The sequence below is a fragment of the Chinchilla lanigera genome, unplaced genomic scaffold (genome assembly GCF_000276665.1).
Source record: "Chinchilla lanigera isolate Chin_1 unplaced genomic scaffold, ChiLan1.0 scaffold00040, whole genome shotgun sequence".
NCBI classification, from domain to species: Eukaryota; Metazoa; Chordata; class Mammalia; order Rodentia; family Chinchillidae; genus Chinchilla; species Chinchilla lanigera.
This window is the reverse complement of record NW_004955441.1, coordinates 6,228,760-6,243,664: the sequence shown is the minus strand read 5'-3', so window position 1 is coordinate 6,243,664 and position 14,905 is coordinate 6,228,760. Positions and strand designations below refer to the sequence as shown.

At 37.0% G+C, this 14,905-nt stretch overlaps 1 protein-coding gene across 1 annotated transcript in view; it reads left to right on the top strand.

The window, feature by feature from the left end:
* The window catches only part of Hnrnpll (heterogeneous nuclear ribonucleoprotein L-like), a 39,360-nt gene extending 25,387 nt beyond the window's left edge, over window positions 1-13,973 (top strand). Inside the window, exons 9-14 of the mRNA XM_013517617.1 lie at window positions 3,499-3,716; window positions 7,972-8,093; window positions 8,898-9,099; window positions 9,401-9,458; window positions 9,550-9,648; window positions 12,911-13,973. Coding sequence (XP_013373071.1) covers window positions 3,499-3,716; window positions 7,972-8,093; window positions 8,898-9,099; window positions 9,401-9,458; window positions 9,550-9,648; window positions 12,911-12,966 — 755 coding nt within the window. The 3' untranslated portion in view covers window positions 12,967-13,973. The remainder of the gene's footprint in view (window positions 1-3,498; window positions 3,717-7,971; window positions 8,094-8,897; window positions 9,100-9,400; window positions 9,459-9,549; window positions 9,649-12,910) is intronic.
* The last annotated feature ends 932 nt before the right edge of the window (window positions 13,974-14,905 follow it).

Sequence of the window (14,905 nt, the reverse complement as noted above, 5' to 3'; positions counted from 1 at the left end):
AGTCCCTTATAATATGGTCCTAAGAAGTTGCCCAAAAATCCCTTTTTAAAGGATACTGATATAGCAAATAGTCCTTGAGATAAATTGAGATCTATTGCTTGGGGATTGAAAACTCCTTTTGCCATTATATGTGTTTGTTTTGGTTTATAATGGGTTCTGGCCTGTAAGAGGCCCAGAAAGGGGTATTATACCTCAGTAAGTTTATTTTCATTCAGCAGTTATGAGCAAAGAGGAATTTTGAGTAATAAAGGCAGAAAAAGTGGCGTATCTGCCAAAAAGGAGAAATGCTTCTTTTGGTTCTATAGTTAGTATTTTGGCGTTGGTTAAATGTGTTTGCATTTAATTCCCCTTTTAAAATTTCTCAGCATGTGTTATTTGCTGGGTTGATGAATTAAGATTATGAAGCCTAGAATTAAAATTTTTCCTGAGAAAAAGTTGGTTAGGCTTCAGACTATTCTTGTAAGTAGATGTTGAGAATTGCTATTGATAAGACTTTTAATGGCTATAAATTGTTTTCAAATAGTTTTTAGTAGCAGTTATTGACCCCTGCTATGCTTTAAAGCTGAAGTACAATACTCTTAGATATGGTGAGAAGTAGAAATTGCTGTTTCGTACCCTTGGAATTACTCATCAGAAAGCTTCTGATGTTGCCTGTTGTCCTCAACACTGTCAGATTGCGAAGCTTCCATTCTTAGCTGTTTCAGCTTACTACTTAATGTCTTTTTGTTTGGACTCCAGATATTTATTTCTTGTATATATGTGTATTTGTTTAAGGTTTTCTAGTAGTCTATATGCCAGAGGTTTTTCAGATCGTCTACTATGTCAGATTAGTGAGTGTAGCACAGAGTGAGTCCTGTTAGAGTTTTAGTGTTTCTTGATCATTTTTCTTAGTTGTTTCTGTAACTGAGTAAATGTTAAATGTAGTTGTATGGTTAGGTCTGGTCTTGTAGTAAATGCTTATGGGGGAGTCTGTTGTACTATATAATGGAGGTTTGTTTAAAAATTGCCAGTTACTGGCTTAGAGTATAGTTGTGGAGTTCAGTATGTCAATAGCAGTGAGTTGAAGGCTGAAAACTAGTTCATTGTCTTACCAAAGGGGGAAAGGCAAAACTGAAAGGATAAGTGAAGGCCCAGGAACTCGACTGCAGTGCTGTTGAAACTGATTTTTTTTTATTACAGATTTTCAGGTGTACTCCTTTATAACTGAAAAACTATATAAGCAAAATGCTTTACCTGCCTTATAAGACTTTTTTATTTTAAGAGTCTATTGTGAATTCATTAGTTACGTCCCAATTTATTGTGTGTAAGAGTAAATCTTTAAACTGTAAACTTAAAAATCACTAAATTTTTTGGAGTGATAGTTACTAAATAGGGATTATTGAGGTTCTGGACAGTCCTGCTGAGGGGGAATACTTGCACTGGGGTCATGATGGACATGAACTGTGTTCTCCGTTAAGGTGCAGAACTTTGAGATGAATTTGTTCTGTTTTCCTAAAGAATTAAGCAGGATGGGTTGTGAGAGAGATTGTGTGAATAAAAAGAGGTGGAGAGGAGAAGCAAGATGAAGTAGAGGTAGTTGATAGTGAAAGTAACGTAATTTAATCCTAGTGGCTGAAGGTCATAGTTACAAACATTATTTATTCTCTTGCACTGATTTTTGTTGTTACCTAGGGTTGTGAGTGGATCTTAATGCTTTTGGATCTTAGCCAGGCTAAGCAGAGTAAAAATTTCTACTACTTACTTACTGTAGGACTTTCCATTTCCCATGAAAAAGAAATTGATTATAATGGTATTTAACTTTCTTCTTTTTTTGGGGGGGTACAGATTGATTGTAATGTAGTATCATTACTTTAGAAGCAAATGGTAGTGGCAGAGTGAATATGTGCTTCTGCAATAGAGCTAAAAATAATTGCTATTTGAACCTTAGTATAAATTAAGAGACCCAAATATGTATAGTTACTAACAGTTCACCCACCATGAACTGTATTGTTTTGATAAAGTACCAGTCATCAATAAAAAGGGCAGTTAAAAGCTATTAACAGGGTAATATCTGTTGATGAACATTTCTCCTTAAAATTGTACAAATTCACACCATGTTTCTGTATACTCAGTATAGGGCTGCTTGTAATTGTAAATAGCCGTGGTATTTAGAATATTAAAAATTGGAGATCACACTATAACCTTTTATAGCATGTATGAGCACCAAAATTTAAGAAATTCGGTAGGTGACAGGTGTCCCTTAGAGTGAACGTAAAAATGAGAAGGAGCTTGGATTTTGGATTATTTAGTTTTGTACATCAGGAGGACTTTTGCATACGTCCCCGTCTGTGCTTCTACAGTCACTGACATAAGCACATCTAAGGTGTGAAGGGTTTATGTTTGTTTGTTTGTTTCCAGTACTAGGAATTGAACTCACGAGCTTGCGCTTGCCAGGCAGGCGCTGTGCCCTGAGCGAAATCCCCAGCCCAGGGTTTATGTTTTTGTGCTTTGTGGTCTCCATCTTAGTTGCTGCTTCTACATTCTTCTGCTCCTCTTGTTGCTATAAATGTGGTCTTTGTTTACTTTTAGTTTGGTAAACCAGATAAAGTTTTTTAGAACAATGCTTAAAGTTAGAAGATTGATTCTGGATGAGATGTAAATCTACAAGATGTAAGAGATTTCTTAAGAGAAGTTTGTGTGTGTTTCTGTGACATCCGTTTTAGACATTCAGGCATTGTTTTTTGCTGAGTTTGTGATGTTGAAAAAAAATAGAGGCTGCAGGCCATTACATCAACTAAAAATGAATTATTTGAATCTGTGCAGTTGAAACACTAAACTGAAATTTTAGCTTCCTAAAGCAGAATTAGGAGAATCCTAACCTGAAAGTATATTTAACCTGGAAGTACCTTACAGTACTGCATGTTTAAGGAGCTGACTTTCTGTGGAACTGAAGCTGTTCTTTGTGTTATATTTATATAGAGATAGCTTTCTAGATCTCACTGTGTTTATTGTTCCTCCAAAAGATATGGGCAATTTTTTTTAAAAGTTTGAGGTGTAACTTACAGACAGTATAATTACATTCTAATTTATATATAGCCCAAGGTGTTATGTTGACTGCTTTCTACCCCATACCCTTATACTTTTTTTACTTAAGCTACTTTTTTAAAAAAATACACCACTCTAGCCTGTATACAGGTCTAAGTCACCATATTGGATTTTGTCAAAACAAATACAAAGTTTATTAGTTTCCCACAGTTGTGTTTAAATAAACATATACTTGAGAGGTTTTTTGTGGGTACATCAAATTTGGTAACATGAAGAGTGTTGTTTTATGTTTACTGTGGTGGGTGGGCATGCAGCAAGGCATATAGCTCAGTGGTAGAACATAAGGGTAGGATATGTGAGGCCTTGGGCCCTGTCCCTAGCACTGAAAAAGAATTACTTTTTGTGTGGTAAAGTGCACCTACTTAAGTATTTATGGATGTAACTGTGTATGTTTTATTTTGGTCATTTTTATAGGATCCCATGGTCCATTGTTGCCTTTACCAAGTCGTTACAGAATGGGCTCTCGAGATACACCTGAGCTTGTTGCATATCCATTACCACAAGCTTCCTCGTCTTATATGCATGGAGGAAATCCCTCTGGTTCAGTAGTAATGGTTAGTGGATTACATCAACTAAAAATGAATTGTTCAAGAGTTTTCAACCTATTTTGCTTGTATGGAAATATTGAAAAGGTGAGCTTTCTTTTGTATTAATTTCTTTTGCTAGAATATCAAGTAGTAGTTCTGAAAAGGCTTTGGATAGCATGTTTTATAAGCTGAATGTAGTGGCACACTACATATAATCCTCACCCTTGGGAATGTAGTGGCACACTACATATAATCCTCACCCTTGGCACACTACATATAATCCTCACCCTTGGGAAGCTGAGGGAGGAGGATTGCTGTGAGTTCCAGGCCACCATGGACTATATGGTGAGTTCAAGGCCAGCTTGAAGTACAAAGTGAAGCTAGGAGTGGTAGCATATGCCTATAATCCCAGCACTTTGGAGGCTGAGGCAGGAGGATTGCTGCAAGTTCAGCATCAACCTAGGCTACATAGTGAGTTCAGGGCCAGCCTGTACTACAAAGCAGGACTGTCTAAAACAGAACACAACAAAAAAACAAAACAAAAATAAAAAAGAATTAAAACACAACAAAACAAAAAACAGGTAACAGTCTTTTCCTTGTATCAGAAATGCCAAGTTCTTTTGAATAGTGGCCCTCATAAGCTAAAAATCCACTATATATGCACTTCAGAAATTTTTAATTTTTTGCTGAGTGATCATTGTAATTTGTTGGTACTAAAATATGTTCGTTTTTTTTTTTTTTGGTTTTTCTCTAGTACCGGGAACTGAACTCACAACCTTGCGCTTGCCAGGCAGGCGCTTTGCCGCTGAGCTAAATCCCCAGCCCCTAAAATATGTTTTAAATAAATACTATGACAATCTAAAGCAATAGTTTAATCAACTAAAAGGCATACAGCCTATATAGACAAGTCCTCAAGTTAGGGAGTTTTTCTTATTTCAGATTTAAGATGATGTGAAGGTGATATGCATTCAGTAGAAACTACTTCAGATTTTGAATTTTATTACCTTCCTGTGTTAACCATAAACACTCAAGTATTCCTGTAATACTGGGAAAGGGCAGTAAATCAGTTCTCAGTGATAACAGGGGTAAAAAAAAAACCTGATACTGAGCAGTGTATTCTGTTGCTAGGCTGTAATGTTAGTTTAGTTGGGTACATTAAGAACAGTTACTTTTAATGGAGCCAGATACATGTGAGTGTATCTCAGCGTGGCCAGAAGTGTGAATTTTGAATTTTGGGAGAGCTCTACACTTGCCTCCTAAATGCTATGGTATGAGTATCTTCTGAGGAGCAGTGCTTTTCTTTTTTGGTGCCAGGAATCAAACTCAGGACTGCTGAGCTATAGACCCAGCCCCAGTATTGCTTTTACATTTGATAGAATGTTAAAATTCTATAGAATGCTATCTTCCTGTTTTAAGTGGTTTTAAGGGTTTTTTGTTTTTTTCCACGATGAGAAAGTGTAAGCATTTGAGTCACAGGTACATGGGTGGAGAGCATGGCTTGAAAAGTTGGTACTCTTAGTTGTTGGCTCAGTAATGCTAAAGGCTGTCATCTGGAAGCAGCCTTTCTGGATTCAGAAATAAGAATTTTCTGTATTATTTAATTATACTAAAGGAAAGAAGAAAGACATTTCCACCTTTGGTCTGAGGGATGACATATGGGATATTTCTGCTTATATAATTTGCCAATGAAACGGTAGAGTTAGCAACATTGGTGAAAGATCAGATTTTTTCATGCAGATTATTTATCTCGGGCCTAGGTGCTCAAAGTGTAGGAACTGCATTTTGATAGCTCAGTGGGCTTTGATCTGTGTGTTAACTTGGATTACATAGTACTACTTGGCTGTTTGTGCCTTTTACGTACGTAGACAACCAGTCTCAGGCAGTTCAATCTAGAGTACTTTTTTTTGAGACAGAGTGTCCCTATTGCAGTTCAGACTGACCATGAGCTCACTTTCTAGCCCAGGCTGGCCTCAAACTTGCAATGATCTTTTTGCCTCAGCCTCCCGAGTGCTGGGATTACAGGCGTGCACCACCACGCCTGGCCCTAGAGTATATTTTTTTTGTTTGGGTTTTTTTTTGCTTTCTGTGACAGGGTCTCACTATGTAGTTCAAGTTGGCCTTGAACTCACTGAGCCCAGGCTGGCTTCAGACTTGCGGCAGTCCTCCTGCCTTTAGCCTCTCACGTGCTGGGATTATGGGTGTGCACCACCACACCAGTGCATTTTTAATAGATCTCTGTCTTTTGTGTTACAAATTGTCCCTTATGATTTAGAAACCCAAATAACATTTACTGATAAAATTTTTATTTGACTAATTATAGTCAGTTTCACTCCATAGTATCTCAAAACATTTTCAGCATTTTTTAAAAATTTAATTTTTTTTGGTACCAGGAATCAAACTCAGGACCTTGCTCTTGCCAGGCAGGTGCTGTGCCACTGAGCTATATCCCTGGCCCAGCATTTTTTTTTTTTTTTTGGTACTGGGAATCGAACTCAGGACCTCTTGCTTGCAAGGCAGGCACGATTCCACTGAGCTGTATTCCTGGCCTATCACTTTTAAATGATACATTAAATTTAAATCTTAATCCTTTAAAGATGTATACATAGTTAATTTTTCCTAATTTTGGGAGGGAGATTTATCAGTATAAAAACTAAATATGTAACATAAACTTAGTTATTATTCAGTTTGTAGAATATTACTGGATTAAGTAAAGGGATAAGAATCTGTCCACAAGAATAATAAATACATCGCTTTAAATCTTAGCTTTTCCAGGGGCTGGGGATTTAGCTCAGTGGCACAGCACCTGCCTGGCAAGTGCAAGGTCATGAGTTCAATTCCCAGTACCTGAAAAAAAACAAACAAAAAAATCTTAGCTTTTCCATTTTTAAATTGAAAATATTCCTAAACTTACCAAACATGGTAGTTGTAAAAGTCATATGATATATTCTAAGTGCTTTGTAAACAAAACTGTTGTTTTGAAAATCAAGGTATATTTATTGGTAATTCAATTTCTATACTCTGACCTTCATTTTTTCAGAAAAAAGGACTCATATTTGTCATATGTTAAGAGTAACTATTTAACATTGCATGAATATTCTAAAACTTGATTTATCTATCCCTTTGATACTTCTGAGTTGGTTTGCTTCCAGTTTGTTAGCAAACTGTAATGTTTCTGTCCACCCAGTGGAAAAAATGTGATGTGCCTTTTTTTAAATGATTAAGTGACTTAAAGATGGAAAAAGAAGGAATCTGTCCACAAGAAAACAAGTGATTTCAAATAAAACTGAAAAGTCTTACCTTTTGTTCAAGTGTCAATATAGTGTAAAAATGCTAAGATTCCTCATTAAACTTAGTAATTGAAGTGATGAAAATAAGCACTACATTGAATTTGTCATGTAAAAACGTCTTCAGTATTCCCTTGAGGACGATAGGTAAAATGGAAGTAATGTTCAATGTGTCATGTGTGTTATGGGTACTTACAGTAGTTTAAATTTAGAGACTTTCCAGGAGTTATGCCCTGTGCTAAACGGTTATCACACTTTGTCCTGTCCAGCTCCTACAGCATTATATACTAAAATTGAAACAGTGTAAGAGGATGACTATGGCCTCTGCCCAAGGTGACATGAAAAGCCATGAATTACTGCTTCATTTTATTTTGTTTGTTTGTTTGTTTTTTGTTTTTCTTCCAGTATCGGGAATCAAAGTCATGACCTTGCGCTTGCCAGGCAGGCACTATGCTGCTGAGCTAAATCCCCAGCCCCCTATTGCTTCATTTTAAAACTGCCTCTGTAATACACTTACTACTGCGTTATCTCAGGGGTATTTTGTGTTGTTTATTATACAGCATCTCATTTATTGCCTTAACAGAACTCTACAGTTTTAATTATTACTTTGAGGGGGACAGGGTCTTGCTGTATACTTCAGGCTGACCTTGAACTCATGGCGATCCTCCTGCCTCAGCCTCCTGAGTGCTGGCATTACAGGTGTGTGCCACCATGCCTGGCTTACTTTAAAATTTTTGAAGAGCCTAGGATGAGTCCTGTGTGCTTAGCATTATCTCCATTTTTTGTAGGAATAAATCTGTGGTGCAGAAAAATTAGGTAAATTCCCTCCAGATCACACAGTTAAATAACAGCAGAGATAAGCCTGTGCTCTTCTGTATGCCATACAACAGAATTACAGTCTTTTTAACATCAGTGGATCTTGATACGAGTTAGGGATGGCTCATACGTGGCGGAATACATTTAAGATTCTAAGTGATATTCTGTATTTGACTTTAACCACTAAAAGCATACTTCTAAAAATTCTGTTATGTAAAAAGTAACTAAATGGCTCTTTTGGGGGATTTTTTTATTTACAGGTAAAATTTATGAAGACCATCCCTGGCACAGCACTGGTAGAAATGGGTGATGAGTATGCTGTAGAAAGAGCTGTCACACACCTTAATAATGTCAAGTTGTTCGGGAAAAGACTTAATGTTTGGTAATTATCTTAAGTGATAAATTTTTAAAATTTTTGTTTTTTTTATTATGTTAAAGGTTTGGGTCTCACCATCTATGTACTTCAGGCTGGCCTTGAACTTACTGTGTAACGCAGACTGTCTTTGAACTTGTGCCAGTCCTCCTGCCTCAGCCTCCCAAGTGCTGGGATTACAGGCTTATGCTACCACATCTGGCTTATATTAAAGGTTTTTGATATGAGAATATATTTAATAGATTTTCTTTCCAACTCTTAAACCATAAAGGATTTTTTTTTTTTTTTTTTTTTGCAGTACCTGGGATCAAACTCACGACCTTGCGCTTGCCAGGCAGGCGCTTATGCCACTGAGCTAAATCCCCAGCCCAAGGATTGATTTTAACCCATACTGAATACATTTGGCCTTATGTGTCTGCAGATTCTGTACCTATAAATTCAACGAACCATAGATCAGAAATACTTAGGAAAAGTATTCCGTCTATACTGAAACTATATAGATTTTTTATTATGCCCTAAACAATATAGTATTACAACTATTTACTGTACATGACATTTCCTGGTATTAAATATTCTAAGTAATCTAGAGATGGTTTAAAGTATGTGGGAGGATCTACTAGGATATATACAAATACTACACCATTTTATATAAGGCACGTGAGCATCCTCAGGTTTTGGTATCTGGGGTCCGGGAAACAATCCCTGTAGATCTCAGTGGATAAGTGTACTCTATTTAAATAACCACATGTACCTTGCTGTGTTAAGAGTCATGGAAGCATGTTGTTAGTGTGTGTTTTTCTTTTCCATCTTCAGTGTGTCTAAACAACATTCAGTTGTTCCAAGTCAGATATTTGAGCTCGAAGATGGTACAAGTAGCTACAAAGATTTTGCAATGAGCAAAAATAATCGCTTTACAAGTGCTGGCCAAGCATCTAAGAATATAATCCAGCCGCCTTCATGTGTGCTGCATTATTACAATGTTCCATTGTGTGTTACTGAAGAGACCTTCACAAAGGTAGGCACTGAAGTACAAATGTGTGTAGAGCGGTGGCATGTCCTGTTTCAAGATTTATGTCTCTTAAAAGTCTTTTCATTCTGCTTTTGATATTAGTAGCAGAAAGTTACTGTATGTAATTTAACTATTTTAAAACATTTTTCTCATAGAACTTGGTATTAACCTGAAAATATGTTTGATTTAATCCATTCATGTTACACTCAAGTCTTAAATATTGCTTTGTAAAACTGAACTTCCTATAAAAAAAGTGGCAGTATTATTTTGGCAGTATTTTTGATGAAGTTGCACCTCTCTTTGGCAGTTGTGTAACGACCATGAAGTTCTCACGTTCATCAAATATAAAGTGTTCGATGCGAAACGTAAGTAGACAGTTTCTCTTTTAAACTTCTGTGGACAGAATTGAGGACAAGCCAATAACAACCGGATCTGTGTGTCTTTGTTTTGGTTCAGCCTCTGCCAAAACACTTTCTGGGCTATTAGAATGGGAATGCAAAACCGATGCAGTAGAAGCTCTAACTGCACTTAATCACTACCAGATCAGAGTCCCAAGTAAGTAAAATGCCTCTTTTTGTGTGTTAACCATTCGATCGGAATTACCTTCAGAACCATTGACAGTGATTTTTTTAAATACAGAGCAAGATTTCTTTTGGTGTGTCTATCCCTTTCTCTGAGCTATGCTCCCTCCCCAGCTTTTCTGTTTGTTTGCTTTTAGAGAAGTACAGAAAGAAAAAGGCATAGGCTCCCACACACATAATCCTTGTGTTAGTTACCTATTGCTATATAGCAAATTATCGTAACACTTAGCAGCTTCAGGCAGCAAACATTTATCATTTTATTGTTTGTGAAGGTTCAGTAATGTGGGTGTAGTTCAGCTGCATAGTTGTCAAAGAATTTGTACTGTTGGCTGAACCTGTAGTCACACCAAGGTTTGAGTGGGACTGAAAATTCACTTCTAAACTCGCTCATCTGACTGTCTGCAGGCCTAGTGAAACCTCATTGGCCTTTTCGTGATAGCTGGCTTTCCCTCAGAATGAGCGGTCCAAGTATTCTTTATAATTTACATTGGAAGAAACTTAGCGGCACTTAATATTGTAATTCTTTTGGTCGTACAGAGCATGGTATAGCTTTGTGACTATCAAGAGAGGGATCATTGGGGCTGCTTTTACATTTATGCTGCTAATTTCAGAGGAAAGCAGTACATGTATATGGTTAGAAAAGAGCATTTAAAGGAACAAAATAAAAAGTTGAAGCTTTCTCCGACGTCCATCCTCATCTTCCTTCCCATATAATTACATTTTAACACGTGCAGAGTACATATTCTGTAGGTACTCTTCTGTGCTTTGTTCTTTTTACTTAATATATCCTGAAACTGTCTCTGTATTGGCACATGAAAGCTGCTTTTTAAAAATTGTTAATGCATTTTCAGGTAGCTATTCACAGTAACAATGTGCCAGTTTATTTTGTCCATCTTCCCACTGATGGACACTGTAGTTTGCATTTGTTACTTCTCTTGCAGTAAGTGTGTTTATATGTTGCACTTTCTAATGTGTATTTATGGGTCAGCTTTGTAATAGTGGAGGGCACTAAGGTTTATCTTTTGGTAAAATGTTGTTAGATTGCCCTTCAGAAAAGTTGCACTGGTGTGTATTACCGTCATGTCTGAAAATGGCCCTTCCTTGCCCAGCACTTTTTCCAGTAGTCAGAGCTTCAGTTTTGACCCATGTAAAGAAAAGTGGTATTCCGTTGTTTTAATTTGTACCAAGTGAAACTGTCACTCTTCTTTGTCTTCAGAATGCTAAATAACCTCTTACTTTGTTTAACTATGCAAAGAACATTCAAGTTGAACCTAAGAAACTATGTTGTGTAATTTACTTGGGTCCCAAATGTAAAGGGTATTATTTTTTGGAGATGGGGGTCTTGCTGTGCAGTTCAGGCTGGCCTTGAACTCAGAATGATCCTACTGCTTAGCCTCCCAAGTCTGGAATAACAGGTTTGCACCTCCACACCTAGCTTTAAATTTATTTTTTAAAAATAGAGGAGAGGGGCCAGGAGTGTGTAGCTCAGCAGCACAGTGCCTACCTGGCACATGCAAGGCCCTGAGTTTATTCCCGGTACTCCCATAGAAATAAAAATTAAAACAGGGGAAAATTATGACTAATACTAATTGGGTCTAGTGATGAGTGATATTAAGGGGAAAACACACGTATTCTCACACGTACTGCTGAGGTGATACATGTCTGTAGTCCCAGCTACTTGGAAGGCTGGAACAAAAGGCTTGCTTGAGTCTGAGTTCAAGACCAGCCTGGGCAAAACAACCAGCCTCTGTTTCAAGAAGCGAGAGAGAGACACACACACACAAGAATTTATGAGTGGAGTGTCATATGTTAAAATGTTTAAAAATAGTTTAGCTCCCTAGGATGCACAAGGAAGCTGGTCATAGTGGTGCGTGCCTGTAATCTCAGCACTTGGAGGCTGAGGCAGGAGGATTACTGCAAGTTCAAGGCCACCTGGGCTACATAGTGAGTTCAGGAACAGCCTAAACTACATAGCAAGACCCTATCTCAAAAAATAAACAAAAAAGTAAAATGTGTGTGGAAGGCCGTGTGTGGTGCACACGCTGTACCCCTGTACTTCAGAGGCTGAGTCGGGAGGACGGCAAGTCGGAGTCCGGCCCGGGAAGCTGCCGAGACTGTGCTTCAAAACAGAAAGGGCTGGCAGGGCAGTTCAGTGGAGGCCAGCCTGAACCGCAGAGCGAGACCCCCATCTCCAGTGGTGGAGCCGGAGCTGCGCCTACCTTGTGCAAGCTCCAAGTTCCACCGTCCCTAGAACTAGGGACGACAAAGCATGTGGAGGGTATGCTGGCGCTTACTAAAGCTGGGCAGTAGGTTTGTGGTAATTTATTAAACTGTCTTTCATATATTCTTGAAAAATTTTGCACATTTTTGAAGTTTTCCTGGTTTTTTTTTTTTTTTTTTTGGTACCAGGAATTGAACTCAGGACCTTGCACTTGGCAGGCAGGCACTTGTGCCACTGAGCTATATCCGTGGCCCTCCTTAATTTATTTTCGATAAAAAGTTCGAAAATATTTTGGTATTACCTGAAATGTGATATTTTACAGATTGTCAACTATCTCAATGACAGTTATGTTTTTATCTTCTATAATGTCTTGTAAATACTTGTTTTTATCTTAAAGGATCTCCTCCACCCAGGGAGCTATAGCTTTAATTTTTTTATTTTTAACTTGTGTTTTGGTTTTTTGAGGCAGAGTCTCACTATGTAGTTCAGGCTGCCCTTGAACTCAATATGTAGCATAGGCTGACCTGAAACTCAAAATGGTCCCCATGCCTCCTGAGCGCTGGGATTGCAGATGTGCTTCACCACGCCTTGGCGGGAGCTGCAGCTCTTACTACTAAAATTCTGGTGCGTTAAGGTACCAGAATTATTTCTTTGCTTTGATTTAAACCTAAACAATCAAAGAAGAGTTATTTCTGGTCTGAAAAAAATTAAAGAAAATTTTAAAAGGGAAATATTTTTGTGAATTGTACATTTTAGTATTCAGAATTTAGTGCATCACTGGTAATCAGAGATTTAATACTAGAACTCTTGAACACCAAGTGCTTAGAGTAAAACTCTGGCACTGAACAAACATGGCTGCTCTTTATGGAGCTTAGTGTCCAGAAAAATAGGAACAAGGTCATTTTCCCCTTAAGAAGTTTTCCGTTATATTCATGATTCTGATAGTATAAAAAGGTGAAAGAATGTGGTGAGGTGAACTACTTACTAACTTTGTTTTTTAAAATTTTTATTACAGATGGTTCCAATCCCTACACTTTGAAGCTTTGCTTTTCTACATCCTCCCATTTATAAGAAGAGCATGTTAGAATTTATGTTCATCTTTATTACAGTTTTAAAGCCACAGTTCATTAAAAAAATAATCTAAAATGGTTCATCTCATGTTGCCTTGCTTACTTTAAGATCCTGTTCTGTAATAAACATATTTTGCCTTGAATAAATTTGTTGTAAACTTAAATATTGTTTTCATTTTCAGATAGAATATCATAATGTAGACTGTCTACAGCTTTGTTGTAGATTATGCAAATACATGATTTCTAAACTTATTACTATAATTTTTCTTCCATGGTAAAATTATATTTACATTCTTAATGCTAATTACTATCTGCAAGTATTTTTCCATGTGTATGAGATTAATGCAGGTGAGAGTATTGCATTTAAAAATAGGATTCCTATATGTTTAGATGTTTTAAGTGTGTTGCGGTTATTCATACTAAACAAAACTTGTATTTATTATTTTAATGAAGTTTGAGAATAGCATTACACATGTTGACTCAAGTACTACAGATTTAGCTGATTTTATATTTTGGAAAGGTTAGCAGACGTGGACTCACTTGTACAGTATGCTTTCCAATTTATTTAAACTGGTGTATTTTTTTAAAGTCATTGTCCGTTTGTATTGACATGCTTCTGTTTCTAGTTCCAGTTCGAAGGTTTTATAAAGTTGTAACAATGAGATAATGTGTTCACCTTCTTTTGTTGTGTGTGACTTGATCTTGAATATATATCTAGTATTGGACATTGAGGTGATTTTTTTTTTTTTTTGGCGTTGAAGTTTTAATAGAAGTTATAATTAATTTTTTTTGTGTAATAACCTGGGATCTATGGATGGGTTTTGGAGAGCCTGTGAGCCCCCTAAACTTACATGTAGAAGTTTGGGTGTTTGCATTTTTATTTTCTACTCTTCATCATGATATATGTATTTTTCTATATGGTGCAATATTTAAGGATCTAATTTTATTTTTGATTGAAACAGATACCTGTTTGTCTCAATACCATTTATTAAACATTCTCCCATTGGATCTGTTTCTCTTTTTTTTTTCTTATCTTAAATAATCTTATATATTGGCGAGTGAGATTTACAGACTAAATATATTGAGAGACTGTTGGTATGCTTCTCAAGTTTACGGCTTTTTAGTAATAGAAACCTTATGTATCCATTTGGTTTTCATCTTTAAAAGAAGGAAGGTGAGCATGGTGGTACACACTTGTAATCCCAGCACACAGAAGGATCGCTGTGAGTTAGAGGCCAGCCTAGACTACAGAGTGAGTTCATGGCCCGCCTGAACTACATAGCAAAATCCTGTCTCAAGCTCCCTCCCGTAAATAATAAATAAAAAAGCAAACAAATAAGTAAAAGAAGGGAAAATGTATTTCATCTGCTTAAAATAACCAGGAAGTCCATAGTTGTCAGTAGCAGTTTTGTGATCTTCAGACCTTTAAACAAATTTGCAAATAAATGCTCAATTTAGAGCTGGGTGTGCTGGCACATACACTCAGGAGGCTGAGGTGGGAGGATTGCTGCAAGTTCAAGGCTAGCCTGGGCTACATAGTGAGTTCAAGGCCAGCCTGAACTGCACAGTGAAACCGTGTCTCAAAAAGACCAAAAAAAAAAAAAAAGTCCAATTTAGGCTTATATAAAGGCTTTATTTCTAATGTGTTGATTTTGGTTTTTGAGACAGGGTCTTGCTACATAGGCCAGGCTGGCCTTGAACTTACTGTGCAACTGAGGGTGGCCTCAAACTCTTGGCAGTCCTCTTGCCTCAGCCTCCCAAGTGCTAGGATTACAGCCATGCACTACCACGCCTGACCTTTATTTCTAATGTTAAAGTAAAAAATCCTTAATCCTTTTAGAAAGGAGACATGTTTTAAAAATTTTTTAAGAGCTGTTGAATAGAAAGTTTAGGTGGAAATTATATGCATATTAATATTTACTTCCCATTGAATTTTTTTT